At 47.2% G+C, this 21786-nt stretch overlaps 1 protein-coding gene and 1 long non-coding RNA gene across 4 annotated transcripts in view; one reads left to right on the plus strand and one right to left on the minus strand.

The window, feature by feature from the left end:
* Positions 1 to 820: 820 nt before the first annotated feature.
* LOC138688661 (uncharacterized) lies at positions 821 to 15452 on the minus strand. Its single transcript, XR_011327548.1, has 3 exons — positions 15338 to 15452; positions 3275 to 3312; positions 821 to 2913 (listed from the first exon to the last, which is right to left on the minus strand). It is a non-coding gene; the product is annotated as an uncharacterized lncRNA (long non-coding RNA).
* TRIM67 (tripartite motif containing 67) overlaps positions 11323 to 21786 on the plus strand; it is a 42846-nt gene continuing 32382 nt past the window's right edge. For 2 of the 3 annotated variants that reach the window (XM_069800780.1, XM_069800781.1), the window contains exon 1: positions 14764 to 15848. In XM_069800780.1, the coding sequence (XP_069656881.1) occupies positions 14886 to 15848 (963 nt within the window). In that variant the 5' untranslated portion in view covers positions 14764 to 14885. Of the gene's footprint in view, positions 15849 to 21786 lie in introns of all 3 variants that reach the window. The other variant, XM_069800782.1, reaches the window with a different exon arrangement.

The following is a 21786-nucleotide window of genomic DNA, read 5'->3' on the forward strand; positions in this document are numbered from 1 at the left end:
AAGGTGCTGAGCCAGATTTAAGCCATTCTAAGCCAACTTGGTCCTGATTGCCTATATATGCAACAGTTGGGTTAACTTAACTTTGAATTTCCAGGCTCTAATTCCTCCCGATCTCCTTTTTTCCTGTGAAGGTTCCAAAGTTTAATACCACTCTGCTCTGTATCACCCTTGCATCTTAACCCAGCACTGTGTATTTCCTTCACATTTCTAAAACTTCCTTAAATGAGTCATTCTGCAACATTTTGCTGTGCTTCCTTGTCTTGCAAAAGTTGAATATATTTATGCTTACTTTTTTCAAGTTTCAGTGTAATGTGAAGCACCGGGGGAGGCCTTCCAGCTTCTGTTTTCTCTGCAGGAGTCCGTGCTTAGTTTATCGTCTTTGCAGGATACCATGTGAACAGTAGAGTTCATGATTGACACGGGAGGCTCGCAAGGGCTATCGCTATCAGTGCAGGTACAGCCAATGCATATTTCAGCACTTTGGCAGGGGTTTCTACGGGTCTTGTGATCTTTGCAGGGATCCTTATGGGAAATTCAATGAGGAGAGTCTCAGGAGAGGTTGGAAGACAAGAAAGATAGGGGCAGCTTTGAGGGGGTTGTGTTGGTGGTGGAAAAGAGAGATAATGACATTGAAAAAGAAGCAGTGAAATAAGAAGAAGGTAAAGAGAGAAGAAGAGCCACTTGTGAGGTTAAGACCTCTGCAGGGAATAGGGACCCACGTTCAAAGATCACTGGGGCTTTGGCTGGAGCAAAGATAATGGGGAGGAATAAGCAAATTCGAAGTGTACATTTGGGGGTATCACCCCAGCAGTAGAGTGAGGTGTGTAACCAGGGACACAAGAAAGAAAGAAAGAAAGAGAGACATGTGGCAAAGGGAAGAAAAGTTTGCTGGAAACAGTGCTTAGAAAAATAGCACCCTTAAAATGGTTATTAAAATGGTCAGTAAGACAGAAAGGAGAAGCCAAAAGAAGGAGAAAAGGAGAAAAACAAGAACGGCTATGCTGAAATGCCTGCAGGGGAGAGGGGGCTCTGATTCCCCCATTTCTTCTCAAATTTCTGTTAATGTACATAACAAAGAGCTCTTATTTTTCCATTCACATCTGTTTGCACCTTTGCACGTAGCTTTCATATGCTTACTCATAGATATGCGACTTACTTACAGATGGGTACACCCCATTTTGCATCACCCTGGAGAGTTTTCAGAGAAGTTACAGCCTCAGCAGAACGCAGCTGTCAAAACCATCTGATGGTTTGCAGCATGAGCAATCTGGTGGGCAGTAACTGATGGACATTTCTGACACCCCATTTCTCAACAATTGCAGGAGTTTCTTGTTTACTTCTGAATATACCTCAAGATTTGATTTTTGACTGCTAAAAAGTCAGTTCTTTCATTAAGAGCTGTTGGGGGTTTACAAGCTATGTGCCTAGGTCTAATGTGCCACAGCTATGGAACATTCCCAGCCAAGACCTCCTCTGTGCTGTGTCCTCCTTGGGCAAGGACTGTGGAGTGGTTTTCAGGGAAAGGTTACAATTTCATCTCTTTCCCCAGGTCTTTCTCTGAAGGAATGTGAAAGGATTGGATAGATGGGGGATGTGTTTATTTCAGGAAATAACTGTGTCTTCTTCTGTCTCTGAGAGGGAATACGTTTGGCGATGTGTTATTGTTAAACTATGTACATGCTCCCTGGAGAGTCTCGTACACAATGTACCAGATCTGTCTGTAAGAGGAATAAACAGGTACATGCTGGTACAAAGCCGGGATCTGTAACACAAGCTCAGCTCTCCATTGACAAGGAAAGTGCAAGTGGCCTTTGCACAGGACTTTGCAGCAGCTTCTCACACAATATTACACAGGCTAAGAAAAAACAGTCCCTGAAGAAATGGATGAAGACGCATTCCTCAGGGATTACTGCGTGCCAAGACTTCAGGATCGGTGTGCAGCATCGGCAGCCAGCGTCCCAAGAGCAATAACAGTCCTCTTGCCCAAGGCACTGCCGTCACAAATAGGCAGCCTGCCTCTCTAAAACTGGGGGCAGAGAGACAGTTAAAGGCGAGCCTTGACATTTGGAAATTAGTCAGCTGCTCTGTCTCACTCCTGCTTGCCTGCCTGTTTGGCAGCAGAGCAGGCTGGCGAAAATGTTCCTCTGATCACGGACGGTTTGGAAGCAAAGTGGTAGATCTACAGCTGGAGCATGTGTCACCATTACCTTCAATCAAAAGCCTTCACTAAAGGATTCACTTTAGCAGCACAAAAAATAAAGGCTTGTCTTAACGTTTTGTCCCTCTCGTCCTTCCCCCGGAGGAACCTCACACACAGCCCAGTGAAGAGGATGCAATTTCAAACAAGCTTCTCACAAAAGAGCCACACTCCCCTCCCAGGACTTGTACCTGCCTCCCCCCAGTTCAGTCCCATCCCATAGTTCTCCAAGGCTCCCAACTGATTTTCAGGATAAATCAATTCCAATCCCCAAATCTGTTTTATGTCCTTATAGAGCCCAAACACGAACTCGAGGCTCTTTCTTCTCCACATTGTTGCTCACCTCTATGTCAAATGCTACCTTTGCAGAAATTCTCATCCCAATTAATCACCTTTCCCTTCTCCCTCCCTGTCCACTGTTTTCTCCCTGCAGTACCACACGTGGTTGAGGCTCTTACCATCAGCTCAGCCTCATTCCCCGTGGAGGTCACAAGTCCTCGGGGTGGAGGAAGCTGCTTCTGAGAGAGGAGGAAAAGCCGAGAAGCAGTGAAGCTCTTGCAAATGTGAGCTGGAGAGAGCTCTTTTCAGCTCTCTGCTTGTTCTCGGATGTGCTTCTTTTCAGTCTGGCAGCTCTTGGGAGAAACAGGCAGAAGGGCCTTTTTTTTGGCTCAATTGGCCAGTAACCAGACAGTCAGGTAGGGCAGAGGGGTGCGTAGCTGCAGATGAAGAAATAAATAAATAGCTGAAGTCACTGGAATAAAAAAAATTAAAAAATAAAGTTGCACAAAGCCAGAGAGTGACTGTGAGAGACAAGAGACTTCAGACAGCTTCGCTCTACAGTAACCTTCACCATGTTGGAAAATAGGTTTTTGCCATTGTTGTAACAGAATTGTTGGGCTTTGACAAACACGTCTTTCAACTGCTTGTTTCTTCTTCCTCTGACAGAGCTCTCTTTCAATAATTCACATAAATTCTCCTTGGGACCTGCATTTCTGTACTGGAATAATTAAGATCTGAGCTTATTCCCCTAAACTGTTAGACAGTGTGGCATCAATCACGTCTGTCAGCAAGACTTACCTCTGCCGGAGCAGCAGGAGTATCGGCTCAGCAGTGGTCTGCGAACACAAGAGAAGCAACATAGGTAGGGAGACACAGCACTTCTTATTAGACCAAATGATAGACCTGAAGAAAGGCCTGTGTATCAAAAGTTGCCCATTTTCTCCAATAGTGTGTGCTGGTCTAATAAAAGACAGGATTTCTTCCTACTAGCCTTGTGTTGCTTACATTACCTGTGCTTTGATCAGGGGCTGCAGTTCGCTTCAAACACTTCCCCAGGACGCTTGCTTGTTTTAATCACCACTGGCTGTCTCTTTTGCTATCAAAGGAGCTCCTTTTGCTAGCTTTTGATATGGGGAATGCATTACCCTGGAATCAAAGTGATGTTTAACTCATCCCTGAGCATCTGGAAAGAAACCTTGAACAGCAGTTACTGGCTAAATGTAAAATACATATTTATTAACAGCTGTGCAGGCTGAGGGGGGGGGGCTGTGTGTACATGTATATGTATATAGTTTGTCATGCTGCATTTCTATTGCTGGAATGTGAAGGTAGCTGCTTTTTTATATTCCAGATTCAAGGCATGCTATCTTTACTTTTTAAGTAGAGATGTAAAATAAAAAAACACGCACAGGAAAAATAGTTTGAATTTCTTATTATATAATACCATTCAACTGAGTGTCCTAGAACATCACAAAACCCCACTTCAATACTTCCAGTGATCTTGTGATTATCATTGTAATTATTAGTAGTGGACTGACAAATGGCTCAGTGAAAGTATTTGAAATTTTAAATAGGAAAGAGGAAGAAGCAAATGGAAGGCGGGTGCCCTTCTGGTCTCATTGGGGGTCACCTCAGCAGCCTCTTCCAGAATTTCTGCAGACCCCATCCACCCCCGATTCCCATCCACCTTCTCCTGTGGTAGAGCTACAGAAAAGCAGGCTGAAATTTCTCAGAGCTGATCAACAGGAACATCTGACGTACATATACTCCCATAGAACAGGTTTACATGCATGAAAAAAAATTCTAGTATTACTTTGAGACGTCTGCTGTCTCAAATAATGACTTCATTGATGATGCCACTACATGTGGGTCCAACCTGTGTATCACCCAAGTTTTAGCTTAGAATGTCTTTTGCCTGAGCAGATGTTTGTCGGTGGCAGTTGCACCTTCGACTGAAATACAATTACGGCTTCCGCTGAAGAAATGGTTGAACGCGTTGTCCTACCCAACAAGCTGCGAAGCGAGCCGTCCGGGATTAGTGACAATTTCTGAGAAGACAAGAAGGACCAGGGGAACGTCCTTCCGCACGCAAAGGTAGTAGAGGGGACGAGTGCCCTCAGCGGGGCCGGGGCCGGAGGAAGGCTGGGCAGCCATGTGTGCCCGGGACAGACACCACGGAGAACCTGCAGGCTCCTTGGGCAAGATGATGACAGGAGAGATGAAGGGCTTTCCAGACAAGGGTGTGTGGCCTAGTTCAGCGTATTTATAGCATAGCCTTTCTTTGTTCTGCTCTGTGTCCTTGAGGGATGAGGGTCAATTAAGCCTGAATGTCAGAGCTAGCATCGCTACCCACACTCGCTGTATGAACAGAAAGGGCTGTCAGCAAGGCCAGGAATAACCTGATGCCCCGAAGCAGGCAGGACGGTGAGCAGAGTGGGGATCTGTTGTACAAACCAGTGTTTTGCCAAAAGAACGATGCCCCCCCATCTCCTCTGGTGCCCGCATCCGCCGTACCTCTCCAGCCCCTCACCGGGGATGCTGCCGCCACTTTAGCAGGAAAAGCCCCCAGAGACGGCATTTCCCTCATCCAGCCTGACCCAGGTGAAGGGTGGGTGACAGGTCTAATCTCACTGAGTGTCAAGAGCAGCACAAGGAGGGCGATGGGCAGGGGGTCCCCGCGGCCAGAGGTGCCTGTCCCGCAGCGGGATGAGCCCCTCTCTCGGGGTGAAACGAATCCCACCCTCCACCTCTTGCTTGCGGACCTGCGCTGTGCACAGATCATGAATGGAGACTCTGTTTTACCAAATCAGAATAAAAAAAAACAAACCAAAAAACCAGCAGCATTCATAGTGGAGATATTCCAATTATTAGGAGCAAACAGAAATCACTGCGCTCTCCTTGTGCAAAACATTTGTGGTGCTGCTAAATGAGCCGCTGCAAACGTTGTAATGTTCCACTGATTTTTTGTTACTCAGCAACTACTGTGGTGGTTCAGCAGTGAATAGGCTAACCTGAGTTTTCCTAGCAGAAAAATAGTGAAAGAAAATGGAAAGCTCAAGACGTAGAGAAGGACTGATGACACTGGTGGCACAGTGGGAGGGAAATGAGGAGCAGATGAAGTTTGGCAGTCGGGAAAGGTTAGGTTGCAGGCAGAGCTCCTGGAAAGGGATCAGGGTGTCACTACCCTATTAGGAGATTAAGGGAAGGCAAGTTGTGAAGCCAAATGAAATAATTTAAAAGAAGACTAGTGAGAAGGAGACATGAGGACGGCACAGCATGCTACTAAGGCAGAGATCTGCCTGGTTTGGGACAAAGAAGTTTGGGAGGACTGTTAGAATCTTAATCTTCCCATTAACTAAGCAATGAGAGAAGATGCCAACGCATACTTGGAAGACAGACAATTTCTGCTTGCTGTTAAAACTGGCTGAAGCTTAGGGGCAATAGCTCAAGTTAAAAGAAAAAAAAAAAGAGAGAAATGAATGGTTGGCCAAATCCCCGCTGCTCTGCCTCTGCAGGCAGGAGAGCAGATCTCCATCGCTGCTGTCAGGTAAGGGAGCACTCATGCACAGCCAAGAGCCCTGCTCCCTGTGAGCACCGCTCCTGCTTGGAGCTGCCGCTTAAGAAATCCATGTGCGCCCATCCATGGGAGTAAAGCCTCACGTGCACTGATACGATGCATATACAGCCGTCTACAAAACTGAGGGAATTACTTTAGTTCCTCCGCCTGCCTTAACCTATTTTTCCTCTTCCTCAAGTGATCCTTAGCATTTCTTTTCCCCATCTGTTTTGTTGCACTCCTATTTTAGAGTCTTCCCTCGGTATCCATTACTGGCTGCTGTCAAAGACAAGGTGGACCAGGTTCATCGTTAGGCTGTTGCGATATGGCCTTTTTTATGTTCTTCCTTGGGTAATGGCTTGCTAAAAATTAAATCATTTAGTAAAAGGACAAATTAAATAATCAGCTGGGGTTCTTTTTTCCTCAGGTAACATAAGAGCATGTATGTTACATTTTGTTTGAATTAAGACTATAATCTTATACATATTGCTGAAACTGTTATGTTTCATACAGTGGCCTTATTATTTTCTGCATATTTTTCTTTGTGTGTGGAGCTTTTCTTTCTATTAAATTGCATATCCATGGAGGATTTGGGGGCACTCAGCCAGTCAATCCAATTTGGAGTTGGATGGTGGTTGTAGTGGGCTAAGTCCCTTATCTGTCCCTTTCAGCTGTTTTACTTCTCTGCTATTGACAGAAACATAAAATTAAAAGTGGAATCAACTCAGAGGCAAGAGCCCAGCAAGAGACTTAGGAGGGAAAAGTTGAGGGGGGAGATTCTGACTAATCTCTCTGCAGCTGGGGTAATGTGCTGATGGATTCGGTTTTAAATATGCATGCAGTAGATTGGGTATTTCACAAATCTTGCCATTTCATTTATCTTTGTGGGTATCAAAGCAAGTATAAGAAGAAAAGTGAAATCAGATTGGTAATGGTTGGTTTTTTTTCTGAGAAGTGGGATTTATGGAATTCTGGTTTCCCATGTGGTGGGTACTGGGAAATAATGAAGCTTGAGGAATGAGTAGGAGGCCTGAAAGTGGATTAGCCATTCCTACAGGACGAGGGCAGAAGCATAAAGAGGAAAGTGAATGTACTTGATTCCATGCATACTTCATGTTATGTACACACTACAGTGAAAAGCAGCTCCTGCTATTGAAATCAGTGGTTATAATGGTGCAAAATCCACGTAAATAAGAATTTGAAGCTGACGGACCAGACTGTCGGTGTGCTTTGTGGGACTCACAGTTGTCTTTGTACCTTCTGACTTTGGACCAGAGAGGGCCTGGCATTTCTTCTAGGTTAGTACTTCCCAGGAGGCTAAATGGTGGCAGCTTCCCACGTCCCTCGATGACCTACATTGCTGGAGGAGCACAGGAGTCTGATGCTGCTGCTTTCTTCATGCACACCCCTCTGCTCTGCTTCTGTTCAGGGGCTGGCATCGGGCAATGCACACTGACGAATAAAATCTCTTATGGGAGGGGTTCTCCCCAGGGAGGATCCTCTGCCTCTTGCATCACAGCGATGTGGAAATGAAAACCTCGTGGTCAGCATCTTTAGCGCCTGAGGGACAGGCAGGCAAATCTTCCATCTGTTGAATGAGGGTTTCTCACCATAGCCAGTGCAGGGGACTGACGGGATAAACCCCACCATTTTGTATAGGAATCGTGTTCTCCAGCTTGCTTCCCTCTTGTCTGTGGGGGAGACAAAGGTGGGAGAAGGGCTGAAAGGCTGCGATGGGTGTCAGGAGGGGAGGGTGAAGGAGCAAGGGAGTTTCTCTGCAACAAGGAGAGAGTGAAGAGTAGCAAGGGAAAGCAACACAAGAAAGAGGGAAGCAGAATTTCTGTACTTATTTAAGAATATTAAAAGATACCATCATAGAAGAAAGGAAAACATAGCAAAGGGAAAGAGAGACCGAAGGCAGAAATAAATTGTTTTTCAAATCAGAAAATGTAATGCTAAACGAAGCAATAAAATACATTGCTGGTGTGAGTGCAATTGATTTGGCTGACATCTATTTTCTCCCTCCTACTAGGCAGCTCAACGAGCTGCTGAAGAGAGGGGTGCATAAATCTCGGGTGGGTGAGGTGCTGCGTTGATGAAAAAAAGGTATAGAAAGCTCAGCATCTTGTGGACGTGGCTCCCCACCTGATTGATGCTGATGTCTCAGGCCATGGACATTTCTCTTTAGATCCAGTACAAATTCTCAGTGGTGCTGCCCACTCCCGTCCTTGTGCAGGCACAGGCATCTCTGAATCAAGAGGCTGATGCTGAAAACTAACTGTCCTGGGCTGGTTTAATTCTTGTGGCTGTGTGAAAGCTACTGTGAGCGCGGGAGAGGCGATGAGACTGGACAGCTAGGGGCGGTGGCAGAAAGGACCTCCCTTTAGAGTGATGACACAGATTTATGCCGGATTACAGTGCTTGTCTCATCATCAACTGGCAGGACATGAGTCCCCACGCTCGTAAGAGGCCTCTCCTGTCTTGATTCTCTGGTGCGTAACAGTGTAGGAGTTCTTGTTTACTTAATAGAAACCAAGCTGAAAAGAGAAGGGGAAGCCCTAGGCAGCCCCTGTTTCTGCAACCTGTCAATCTGGTCTCACTCGCAATTATCACCTACAACATTTCTCCCCAGTGATCCTGTTTTCTTGGCTCCTACCCCTTGCTTCTCCCTTCAGCTTCCAAGTCTCTTGATTTTCAATGCTCCTGGGTGACATTGTAATAAATAGAGAAGGCTTTGGTCAAACCCACTAGAACTCCACGTAAATTTTGTCCCAGTAGTTACAGCCAAAGCAGGGTTCACAGGTCTCCTGGTCTTCCAAATATGCGTTCAGGGCACGGTTTCTGGAGACCTTGTGGGAGGGGCTGATCTCGAGCTACTTGCAGAATAGAAAAGCAAAGCCCATTTCTTAGAGTATTTATAGATCCTTCATGACTCAGGGAAATTTCCTCACTAGTTGTCTTTTGCTAAACAACAACAGCACTTTTTTATCTTTTCTTATGTATGGTAAAGCTGTTCAAAAGCTGCTTGGGCCTCCCTGCTTGATCAAAGACCTTTTTCAATGAGTCATAAATGGATCAGCTCCCTAGCCCAGCTCAGGGACAAAAATTCACTACCCTGTTTATGTAAGGATTTTCTTTACATGTGCAGAGATTGCCACATGGTGGCAATTACCTCCACTTTACAACTGTATATACAAGTATGTAACCCAGCCCAGCTTCTTTTCCAAATGTCTGTTTTCTTTCGGCCCGTCCTGTGCTCTTAGGAAACGCTGGCACTTCAATGTTAAGATTACTTGCTCTTTGTTTTTGTTGGGGATGTTTGTCCCTCTTTGCTCTTCCCTCCCACCCCCCAACGCTTAGGATGCCATTACTTTTTCCTACCTCCTTCCAGTCTTCCTACCATAAGAGAATATTAGGACAGGTTTGGATTTTATATAAAAAAAAGTCAGACAAACTTCTTTTCCTTACAGGCATGAATAAGATGACCGTGGGGACAGCTGGGGAGAGCAGGGAACCACAGGAGGACGGATGCAGAGGGTTGAGACAGGCTGCAAGTCCGTGCTCAGGACAGCTTCCTACGACCCTCTCCTCTGGTGGGCAAGGGGAACAAAATGTGGAGCCGTAACCCAACCTCTGCCATAATACCGCTGAAACCGAATCAGCTCTATGCGAATTTACACGCTTACTTAAAAAAAGGGCAGCAAATGCCACAAGAGCTCCCTACAATAATCGTACTGTGAAGATGCTGACCATGATCCCGTTGTCAATGGTGTTCTGGAATGGGTCCAAAGCAGGGCACAATTTCCTGCTTTCCTTCCCACGCAGCTGCTCAGGGGCCAGCGCTTTCGTCTTCTCCCCTCTCAAAAGACCAAGCACCCCACTGAGGATGCTGCCTGCAGGTCCCACTGTAGCAGCGAAGGAAAGGATCTCACTCCACTGCAGGAACAGTAAAAACAGAGAGGGCTCCTCACGCAGCAGAAAAGCCAAGACGTCCCTGGAGTAATTCCAGAGCCTTGCAGGCTGAGGTATTTTTACATCACAGAAACATGAGATTTTATTTTTCAAGAGTCCTGACTGTAGGTTAGTGCCTTTTGTGCTTTCTTTTCAGCACAAATTTGCGAATAAGTGTTGAAACTGACCTCTTACTGAAATTTGTCTGTGCCAACCTACCACTTTTTGTTGGCATGTATGTTTAAAGCAGTATTTTCCTCTGTATTGAATTTCATTCATAGATTGCTGAAATAGATTTAGAAGTGCGAGTATTTGTCAAGCAATGTTTAGGATCAAGCATCATTTTTTGCCATTTAACCATCACAGCAAGCATATACTCAGCAGACAGTCTGAATCAAATTCCATTGTATAGAATTGTCCTCTGTTGTGAATTATATTTTTTATGGCAGATTTACTCCTCTGACAGAGAAAACTCAATACGTAGCTGCATTTTTATTAGAGATACAGTCTTCTGCTAGCCAACAGATAAGGTTTTTATCAGCAGCCATGCTTCTGTGGCACTCTTCTGGGCTCCTGCCAAGCTCTGCCTTCATTCCTTTCATGAACAGATCAATGTGCAAACATTTGAAAACCCTAAATAACATAATAGCTACTTGAATGCATGCTCAAAACTCCCCTCCCCCCAAACCAAACCGATTTCAAAACTGTTACACCTACCTAATGTACCTAACACAAATCTACAAAACCAAAGAAAGAACGGAAAGGGGTAATGCATAGCTACCATTTCCAAAGCTGGCCTGCCCCACAGACCGTATACATCAGCTTTTCCTCTAAGCCACGGCAGAAGCCTGCCCTCCCATGCCTCTTTGCCACATCACCCCTCAAACAGAAAGTGCAGCATCAGCTGGAGCTGGTAATGTTGGGGAGAAGAGTCTGGGTAAAGAACATGAAGAACAAGCAGAGAGGGGAGATTACAGTGTGGTGTGTTTTTTGTTATGCATAAGAGCAATGCCAAGGTGGTGGTGGGGTGTGTATCAAAACACACAGCCACCAGTTAGTACTCCGGCCTAAAATTCAGAGGTGACCTGCAGCTGCATCATCCACAGTGGTTGCTGAGGGCATCCTCCACCAATAATTGAGCACCAAGCATTTATAACGAGGCAGCAAGACTCTTCACCTTATGCCTCCCCACAAGCTGCTGGCATCAGCCCAGGTGTGTTTTTTCTCTTGTGAACTCTCTCTCTGTCCTCCTTTTTGCAATGGAATAAGCACCTGCGGAGATAAGATCTTTTTTTTTCTCTGTTACCCTTCAAATGAGAGGATGTGTGCTTGGAGTGATGCCCGTTAGCGGGAGCGATGCTGGAATACTGGCATCAAAAAGTTCCCCATGGGGAAACAGCAGTGGTAAAAGAAGAAAACTGAAGAAAGTGAAGTGACCTTGGTGGACAGCTATTGAAGGAAAAAAATGAGAAAAGAAAGAAGGAAAACTAATTGGAAAGGGGTTAATGTGTGAGAGCAATATAAAATATAAAAAAGTACAAAAAAAGGAATGGGAAAACAACCCAACCCCCCTAAAACCAGCAAACAGAAGGAGAAGGCATAAGCAATAAAACAAGAGAGGCAAAAAGATGAATCAAATCTCTCTCCTTACTGAGGGGCTGTACCGCAACCTGCCTTATCTTTTTTTTTATATAAATTTATAAATAAACTTCTTCATTAGCTTTTTTCCTGTCAGGGGCAATATAAAAGATGCTAATAAGTTCTTACAGAGGGTAAATAGTTTAAGGGGATGATACTAGTGATACTGAAGTATTAAAATAAAGATCAAAGCCAGGACTGCCAGAATAGGGTTTCTAGGTTATCCATACACCGTTACAGCTCTAACAGATTAAAGACTCATTTGAACATAAAAAGACGAAAAATCATAGGGATCATCTCCATTATAAAAATGGCTCAATTACAAAACATAGTAAAGGCCCAATTCTATCAGGCTCAGACCAAACAGTGCTTTATGAATAGCTCCATTAAAATTAGTGGGAACGACTCAGTGTGATCTGTTCTTCACCAAGAGTAAGGGTGTCCAAAGTCAGTCTGCTCAAGCTCAGTGGCATTTTTCAATGCTTAGATCAGTCTCTGGAGCAGTAAGGATGACAGCGGTGTGTTTTGACTGGTCATCATCAGTAGCGCACTTACAGTTCTATAGATAAATATTTGTCATAGGGAGGAAAATCTGTGCTCTGCAACCTAAACCCATCAGAGCATTGAGTATCGTTACAGTGGATGCTAGTGCCATCAGCAGTCTCTGGTGCCATGGGGATGAAGGTTTCTGCACTCAAACTCTACAATTCCTTGGAAGCAAGAGTAATTCTGGGATCAGTAGGATAGGGGAATGGGTGCAGCAAACCACGCAGCTCTCCCTTCTCTCAAAGCCATAGGTTTCCTGGGCATAAACGCTTCAGACAAACTTCTAAAGTAGGTGGAAAAAGATGTTGAATGAAGTACAAGTCACACCACAGTACAGAGAAGACCAGATCACTTTTTCATCTCCATTTCAAATGTCATCTATTATGGAAATATGCTCTGAGGCCAGATCAGGAGAAGAAAATTTGGTTTGAAAGAGAGGGGTTGTACTTCAGAGATGGTTTCTTTCTTGCCATTTCCCTCTGTTGTCAAGCGCAAACAATCCTAGGATTTCACATAAACTCTAGAGTAATGGTCAAAATGGAAATGTAATATTCACTGTATTGGAACTGTGGAAGTCGTAAGCCCTGGCTAAAAGGCAGCTACAAAGGGGAGCTGGTTGGGTTTGGTGTTCAAACCTTTTCATCTCCACCACTTCTTGTCTGATATGTCCAGTTTTGCTTAGATGTCTCAGACCTAGTGCTATCATTACACACGTTATGATCACTGTCACCTTACACCCAACACAGGTAAAGAAAGAAAGCTAAAGTCCACAAAAAAAGCTACTGTGCCTTCCTAATTACCTTTAGGTTTATGGCTCCCAACACAGACTTGAAATTTGCACCTTGGATTCACCTATGGATCTGCAAGAAATCTTTAGCACATATCCACTCCCGCTGCTGACAGATGGTAGAGCAAAGAACAGAGACTATGAACATAACAGCATTTCACCCACAGCTTTTTTCTTATGATATAGTAGCATAAGGTAGCTGTGAAATCAGAGGTGTTTCAGACCATTCCTTGCACAGCTGAGGTTTCTGGCTGGAGGTAGCCCAAACACACAGTCAGTCTATAAACTCTCAACCTCGGCACAGAGGTTACACCAAAGAAGAAGATACCTAGCCAGAAGACCGGAGGGTTTATGTGAGTCAGGGCTGTTTCTTTTCTGTGACAGAGGACAAACCTTCCCCTTTCCACCTTGAACTGGGGAACTCCAAAGCTTTAAACCCCTCGGGGCTTTCTTCCCCCTCAGCTTGACATGAGAACGGCTAGGCAAGATACAAGAAGGAAAAGGGCAGAGGAAAGACTGAAAAAACTGGAACCTTTAATATATTCCTGCTCTCTGTCTCCATTCCTCCTTTTCTATGCATCGACAGTTTTAATAATCTGGCAAGAGCAAAGCCTGAAACTAGAAAATCCTTTCCTACCCAGTGTCACCAAATGCTCATCATGTCCTCAGAAACATTATGATGAGAGGGGATGCCTTTAAGATGTTCTCGCTTTTCTTTTTTTTTTTCATTTGACACCAGTTAGTTTTATATTTTTGAAAGAGCTGCTCTGAAACAACCAGCTTGCATTTTAAAACAAACAAAAAATTAGGATCTGCTTAAGGAACTGAAGTTAATACAGAAGTGGCTTTTAAACAAGATAGATGAATTTAAAAAAAAAAAAAAAAAGGAAAGAAGCAGTGAAATCACTCTTACGCATCATCTCTTCACTATGAAAATAAACCACTGTTACATCCACACTAAGCATATGTAGAGTAAACAAAACAGACGGGGGGACTTCCCACTGCTGGTTTCTTTCTTCTAAGGATGGTTATTTTCAGTTCACAAACTCTCAGCTGTCATCCCTGATTTATCTTGGCAGCAAATTTCTGATGGGGTTACACGGCTCCGAGCTGGGGCGATGCGGCACGTCTCGCCGCCCGCTGCTCCCTTCCCTCCCTTCCAGCCGCCCCATTTGCAACCGGCCTTGGCGCTTCTCTCTCAACCCCTTTTCCATGCCTCCCTCTAACAGCGCCTGACATTTTGTGCGTCTCGGTTCTGCTCCGGCATGCTGAGACCCGTACGAAGGAGAAGCGGGCTCTCAGGTTTTTTTGGGAAGCGTCCTCCTTTCCTCGGGGAGGGAGGAGAGGGCTACAAGGGATGACGAAACCCCGCCCGCCTTCAACCCGCTACCCAAACAATGGCTTTATTTAAACCTATAAAGACATCGCTGTACGGAGAGAGCCTTTAAAAAAATGTTTTCGCCGTCCCCAGCCGTAGAGAGAGCGACCACTTATTTGCTGGCGAGGGCTCCTCCCGCCCCTTCCCACTCCTGCCCTCCCTCCTCCCCCCGCCTCCCTTCCCCATATATTATTACTCTATGCCACCAACGTTAAAACAGCCCCACCGCGCTCCCTGACCGAGCCACCGGCCTGAGGGAGCCCTTCCCGAGCCCCGAACAGCCTCCGGGCGGTTCCCCCGGCCCCGGCCCCCTCCGGCCCCGGCCCCCTCCGGCCCCGGTCCCGGTCCCGGCCCCGGTCCCGGCCCCGGCCGGAGCTGTCTAGCCCCGGCGGGTGCTGAACGGGCGGGAGCGGGGCCCTCCGCCCGCTCCCCGGCTCCCTGAGGCGAAGCCGGCGGCGGCGGGCGGCGCGGGGGATGGGGGGAGCCGGCGGCCACCCCTCAGCTCCCGCCTGAGCCCGCCCGCTCCCCTCACACAAAGCCCCGCGCCGCGGCCATGGAAGAGGAGCTGAAGTGCCCGGTGTGCGGTTCGCTTTTCCGGGAACCCATCATCCTGCCCTGCTCGCACAACGTCTGCCTGCCCTGCGCCCGCACCATCGCCGTGCAGACCCCGGAGAGCGAGCAGCACCTGCCGCCCCTGCTCCACCCGCGGGGACCCCCGCCGCCCGCCTCAGCCGCCGCCGCCGCCGCCGCCTCACCGGGGCCGGGAGCCGCCGCGGGCTCCGCCGCCTGCCCGGACTCGGAGTGCGCGGCGGGCGGCGGCGGAGGGGACCACGCCGACAAGCTGAGCCTGCACAGCGAGACCGACAGCGGCTACGGCTCCTACACCCCCAGCCTCAAGTCCCCCAACGGCGTGCGGGTGCTGCCGCTGGTGCCGGCACCCCCGGGAGCGGCGGCGGCGGCGGCGGCGGCTCCGAGGGGCGCCGGCCCCGCCAGCTCTTCCCTCACCTGCCCGCAGTGCCACCGGAGCGCTTCCCTGGACCAGCGCGGCCTCCGCGGCTTCCAGCGCAACCGCTTGCTGGAGGCCATCGTGCAACGCTACCAGCAGGGCCGAGCCGCCGCCGCCGCCAAGTGCCAGCTCTGCGACCGCAGCCCGGCCGAGCCGGCCGCGGTGCTTTGCGAGCAGTGCGAGGTGCTGTACTGCGCCTCCTGCCAGCTCCGCTGCCACCCGGCCCGCGGGCCCTTCGCCAAGCACCGCCTGGTCCCGCCGCCCGGACAGCCGGGCGCCCCCGGCGGCGGCGATGGCGGGAAAGGGGCGGGAGGCGGCGGAGGCGGCGGCGGCGGCGGCGGAGGAGGAGGAGGCGGCCGGAAGGTCCCGACGTGCGCCGAGCACGACCTGGAGAACTACAGCATGTACTGCGTGAGCTGCCGCAGCCCCGTCTGCTACCAGTGCCTGGAGGAGGGCAAGCACGGCAAGCACGAGGTGAAGGCCCTGGGCGCCATGTGGAAGCAGCACAAGGTGAGTGAGTCCCCTCAGGAGCCGAGGCGACGCTCAGCCCCGGGGATTTTTTGGGCCCAGCGCCCTGGCGTCGGGCTGGAGGCCGAGGGATGGGGGGCTACTTCACGTCCGTCATCCTCCCAGGCTTTTTTCTCCTTGGCGCTTTGCTCGCCGGCCCTTCCCGACTGCCCGGCGACCCCACAGCCTCCGCTCGGGGTTAGAAGACCCTCCGGCTCCCTCCCGCGTTGGCCCCACCTTAGCCAGCAAATCTCAGGCTCTGCCAGGCCTCGGGCAGACACCTGGAATTAGCGAGTCCGTCTCACTAACTCGGTCGCCTTCCACAGGGCCCTTGGCCATCCCATCCTCGCGCGGGTGCCTGCAAGGAGACGGGGTGGTCGTTCCGTCCCTTCGCCACCTCCCTTTCGCCCAGTGCGAGCTGCCACAACCATTTCCCACCCCCACGTGTCCCCCACGTGTCAATGAGGGAAATTGGCCCAGAGCCACCCGAGGGTTTTAGGCAGGCGAGCGTGATAAGGAGGATCCTGGGACCTTGTGTTGTCTCCTGGCCCTCAAAGAGGTCTCCCCTCCCACTCAGTTCCCAAAGAGGTCAGGAGCGATGGCCAGAGGGACCTTCACGACACAACGATGAGTAAGGAATTGTAGGATGGATGGGGTCTGGGGATAAGTAAAGCTTTTTCTGATTCACATAATGTCACAGTCCGATTCAGGCTTCCCTGCAAGCGATGCTCCGTAGCCCTCCCTGGAGCCCCCGGGGGACATTGGAGCCAGCCGCATAGCTGCAAGGGGGGGTCAGCAAGGTCTGGTAGAGCTGCTGGCTCACTTGGCCATGCTCTCCTTGTTAAAAATAAGACTTTGCAACCATTTGAATAAAGAGCAAGACATGACCCTGGAAGTTGAAAGAGTGTGTGAAGTTAGCTCTTTCTTGCTAAGAACAGTGGACCCTGGAAAAATTATTAGTTAGTACATATAAATGTACGGAGGGGACTTTAATGCCTGAGTGGTGAGAGCAGTCCTCTGGAGCTTCCCACTGTCCTGGGGGAAAGGACTTCCCCCCCAGCTAGGCAAAGAGCACTGGCCGCAGCGTTCCCTTCTTCCCCCTCTCTGCTGCAGTTAGCAGCAAGGGAAGCACAGAGAGAGCCTTTCAGACACTGTGGGAGAGGACAAAATCAAAACTGGTCTCATCATCCCTCAGCCATGGAGTGGTTGAGCACAGCTAGGCCAAGACATTTGGCAAGGCAAAAAATTGACTTTTTATTTTAAGATTCAAAAAAGATGCCCCTTGGGGGCATCCATCTGAGAAAGATAATCTTCTTCAGTTTGTGTTTCAGTTTGAATGCTCTGCCAAGGGCTCAGCCACCTCCTCCCTAACGTATTTGTGCAGGGGAGAAGTTCTCTTGGCCCAGAAGGAGCAGATTCCAAATTCACAGCTATTGCTGCTTATGCCAATGGCAGAATCTACTTGGGAGCAGAATTATTTTAATGAGCAGGGACTGAGTTCACTGTTAAAGTGTGGCTGATGTTTTGGAGAGTGTGAGACACCAGCTTGTGCTGTATTACGGTCTACTTTGAGTTAAAACTGATGCCTTTTTGAACAATGTGATAAACTGCTGTAATCAAAGTTCAGAGTCAGTCAGTTTCTCTCTTTCCTACTGTCAAGTATTGTCAAAAGATGAACAATACCCAAGTGGTTTGTATTTTTACTGCATTTTTTTCTGGGAATAAGGTATCATAGACTGTGATTTTTCTCTTGATTTACACACTCAATCAATGCGAAAATTCTAACGAAAGAAAAAAATACTCAAAATTAACTAATTTGGGGACTCTAAATTGTGCTCTCGTGAATATTATTTTTCCCAGAACAATGCACTTGGCAGAAAAGAAATATAATGGAACCAAATAGCCAGACAGCCTAAATCATCAGCTCACATTCGTTCAGATAATTGTTTTGGAATTAGATACTTCTGCATAGAAATAGTTCTCATATACAGTAATTTCTACAAGTCTAGTACCTGTAGTTACTTTGGCCAATCCATAGATTACTTACTTTCAGTGGCATGCCAAACGTAGCTCAAGGTTTATGTGTTCTCTCCAGATGCTCCAGGCGTAGCTGGCAGAGGCAGCTGGAAGGGCTTGTCCATAAGCGTTCTTAGCCTGACAGACTGACAGTTGTTTGCCATCAGCTGATAAGCACCTGCTTATCTCCTTCTAAGGCCAGTGGCTGGTATTCTTCACCTAAAAAGGGCTGCTGGAGCCATTTCCCCACCTCTCAGGACACAGTTTCATCCCACAACAGCAAACTTCAAATATTTTTCCTACTGACTGTAGACCTGCTTTTCCAGAGGCCCTGCCTACCTTCAGCTTCAGGATCCGTTTCCATTCCACTTCTGTATTAGCCTTTTGTTCGAACTGTTTGACTTCGCCTTTGTCAGGGCCTTATGTAGTGATCTAGTGGCAAATTAGAGTGTATAACCTTGTCTGTACAGTGCTGCAGACCGTGCCATGGAATGTGCATTTCCCCTCAGCTGTGCTGCTGTCGTGAAGGCTGTACTAGACTGGTTGGCCCCTGTTAAGGCTGCAGGTTCCCCATTAGGCTGCTGTATGTAACTTCTCCTATAGAGAAATTAAAACTGGCGTAAAATAACAACAGGGCCCCAATGGCATAAATCTGTGGAAATCCACTGACTTAGCTGGACTTTATTATATTCACTTACACGCAAAGTGCATCTGGACCAGCAGTTTAAGGTTATTAAGTAAAACTGTGTAAGTCTTCTGCCAAAGTGAAGTCCTTAAGATTATTAGGTAAAACCATGTAAGTCTTCTGCCAAAGTTAAGTCCTTTTATGTCTTTGTAGCAAGAACAGAAACACTGTTGTCAGATTTAAGTTGGTAGGCCTTTTGACCTACCAGTACCAGGAATGACACATTTCAACTCTGCCCATTCTAAATGGTTATATATATATATATACACATACATACATATATACATACATATATATACACCGAAACTCTGAAAAAACCCACAGCTGGATGGGTCTTTGAAGGGCAGAAGGGCAGGCAGTTAAGGCAAGTGTTGGAGTCCAAATGCCTGCTTTTATTTGCTGGCCTAAAGAGTTGGGTTCCCAAAAACATGTGGCCTGTTTCAGAATTCAGCACCAGGGCAAGATTATCTAATCAATAGTTAATCTGCTGCTAAAGAGAGATTGAGGAAAAACAAGTTAAATGAGCATGAACTGTTCGGTTGAAAAAGGACGTGGGCATTATCTGGTTCATTTTCTAAAATCAAAGGAAGCATCGGTCTTCCATGCCATCTGGGTTTAATTACTCATCCTTGTTATCTCCCTGTTCCTGTATTTGATAGAAGCAGAAACTTGGTATCCATCTCCCGCATCCACATTACTGGTTGCAAGACCAGGTATTAAGGATAATGCCTGGTAGAATACTGTTTGTCAGGAGTTATTAATTGTCGCAGTCAACAGAGCTTATAACATTTCAGTTTGGCTTCCAGTAAATGTTTCTACACCATGAAAGATTGCTCTGAGTGTACAGGGCATTTTTTATGGCATGGTTGGTTTACTGAGGGCTTAGTCATGTAGCTCCATTTGATTTTAATGGGAAGTGCATGACTAAATTCCACGGCTTTGTAAGGTATCTTTTACAAATGCTTGGAAAAACAAGGCTATTATCTCTAAGTGGCTTTCACAAATGGAGATGGGGTCTTCTCCTCAGCTTCATGCTGCAGTTGCGTTAATGCAACCACAGGTTTTAATGAACCTGGCAATTCGCTCACGAGCCCTTTGAACAATGACGTCGTTGAGTTTCTATTGCAGCCCTTTGCGATGGGAGCGTGCCGGGAGCCAGGAGTGACTGTGCTAATTGCCGTTGGTACATATGTGGGTTACAATTTGTCTGCAGTGATTCAGTTTTCTATGGCTGCTGTGATGCCCACATACAGCTTTTGGCTCCTCTTATCTGGTGAAATGCACTTTGAGATGATTTGAGAGCCAGGGCAGATGTTGGAAAAGTGCAAGTTTTACTTCTGTGGGGACCAACCATTGGTTTTGATTTGAAAGAAAGGAGCCCTTGCCTCCCTGGGACAATTTGGTCGGGCCAGTCAATGGCAGAGAATACCATGCTTTTGCCACCTATTTCTTTCTCGCTTCCTTCCCAGCCGCTGGGTCATACGCTGCTTCCACATTGTCCTGCGTCAGCTTGACAAACCAAAGGCTCACATGTGCCTCGTGGATGGAGCAGAAAGTGCGATCAAAAAGGATGGGCTTTAAACTCCATCAGCCATGATCAGCCCATGGAGAGCTGATCTGAAGCCCTGATTGTCTGATCAGGCGGAATCAGTGACAAGAGTTTGTGTAAGAGAATACTAAATATTCAAATACTGAGAAACTTACACAGTAATGTGTCTTACCATTACATTTGTTACAAATGACTTGTAGTAAAGCATACTTTCTTTCCAAATTTAGCGTTAATGTAATACCTACAACTGGGCTAAAAGGAAAAAGTTTGTGTGAATATGAGGAAAAAAACCCTAGGATGGCTTCTTTCTCTGTAATTCAGTCTGAACTCCTGGTCAGGGTTTGTACCTGCTTCCCGCAGAGCCGTGTGGGGTTTAGGCAGTGCCTCTGCCTCTGTAAGGCAGCCTGGCTCCAAGCTGGGCTGTGAAGTGCCCATGAGGAGCTGCCAGGGTCTGCTCTTTGCTGTCCTGCACAAACGGGTGAGCACAAGTCGGAGATGTTCAGGCAGGAGGTAAGCTCAAAACTTGGGCAGCCTGAAGAAGCGAGCTGTGCCCTTTTCAGGGATGCAGTAATTTACGTCCTTCCAAGAGCAAGAGGGAAGCAGAGAATGAGTGGTGGCTTACTGAATTTCAATTAGTTCTCCTCTTAGAGGCTCATAACCTTTGTGCCTTCCTACATACAAGGCTCTGTCTCAAGGCACACTCTAGTCCTAAGGAAACAAGAGATGGCAACCTTCTGAAAGCCTGATGTGAGCAAAGATACTTAATCTTCCATGTCCGCTGTCATATCCGTTTGGTGAGGATAATTAACTGGACGTCAGCAATCGGTAGTTGCCAAGTCCACTTGAGGGGTAGACCCACAAAGAGAGTGTCAAACCTGCAGGACACTCAACGATGGGACTTACATGGTTGCTCTGCATTATGTCTGCACGGAGAAGTAATGCTGGATCCAAGCTTGCCATGGGCTGACAAGCAGGGCAGTATGGTTTCTGTAATTCCAGTCAGACTTCCAGGGAAGTTGTGCTGGGGCTGCTCCAGTCAGACCATGGAGGTTCTCAGTCTGCTGGGGGCAGAACAGCTATTTCCTTCCCATCCTGGAAGTCCATCGAGAAGCTTCTGGTTCAGTTTAGAGATCTCAGGTGCTGGCTGAGGAAAGGGGAGGTCTCACCAGTAAAGAGTTAGAGGAAGGGTTTTTTCCAGCTTTTCCAGAAATATTCACCCTTTTGTTGGGTTAGAGCATGGGAAACTGGAGCCCCAAAGGGATATTACTATGAAGTCTGAAAATGCAGATTTGTCTTTGAAGTCCTAGTGTATCTCAGGTTTGGTAGGATCTATCACATTTATAAAGAATTCAGGCTTTGGTGAAAAAAAAAAAGTACTATTTTGGAAAGTACTGGGGGATTTTTCAGCATGACAGATGCTACTGTGTAAGTGTGAGACTGTTATCTCCTTATATACGGGGGTAGCTGTCTTATAAAAAGGTATTTTGACTTACCAAGTCACTGCAATAAAGTGGAATGTGCAGACACAATACTTGACTGCCCCCACATGCATATTTCACCTTTATTAAATCTTATTACCGTTAAAATCTTAACTATTCTGTTCTAGCACAAACACTGTGCGTGTAAGAACACATGCGACAGCAAGTAAGCCTTTTAGCACACTATTAATCATCAAACCCAAGGATTAGTAA

The sequence above is a fragment of the Haliaeetus albicilla genome, chromosome 13 (assembly GCF_947461875.1).
Source record: "Haliaeetus albicilla chromosome 13, bHalAlb1.1, whole genome shotgun sequence".
Taxonomy (NCBI): domain Eukaryota; kingdom Metazoa; phylum Chordata; class Aves; order Accipitriformes; family Accipitridae; genus Haliaeetus; species Haliaeetus albicilla.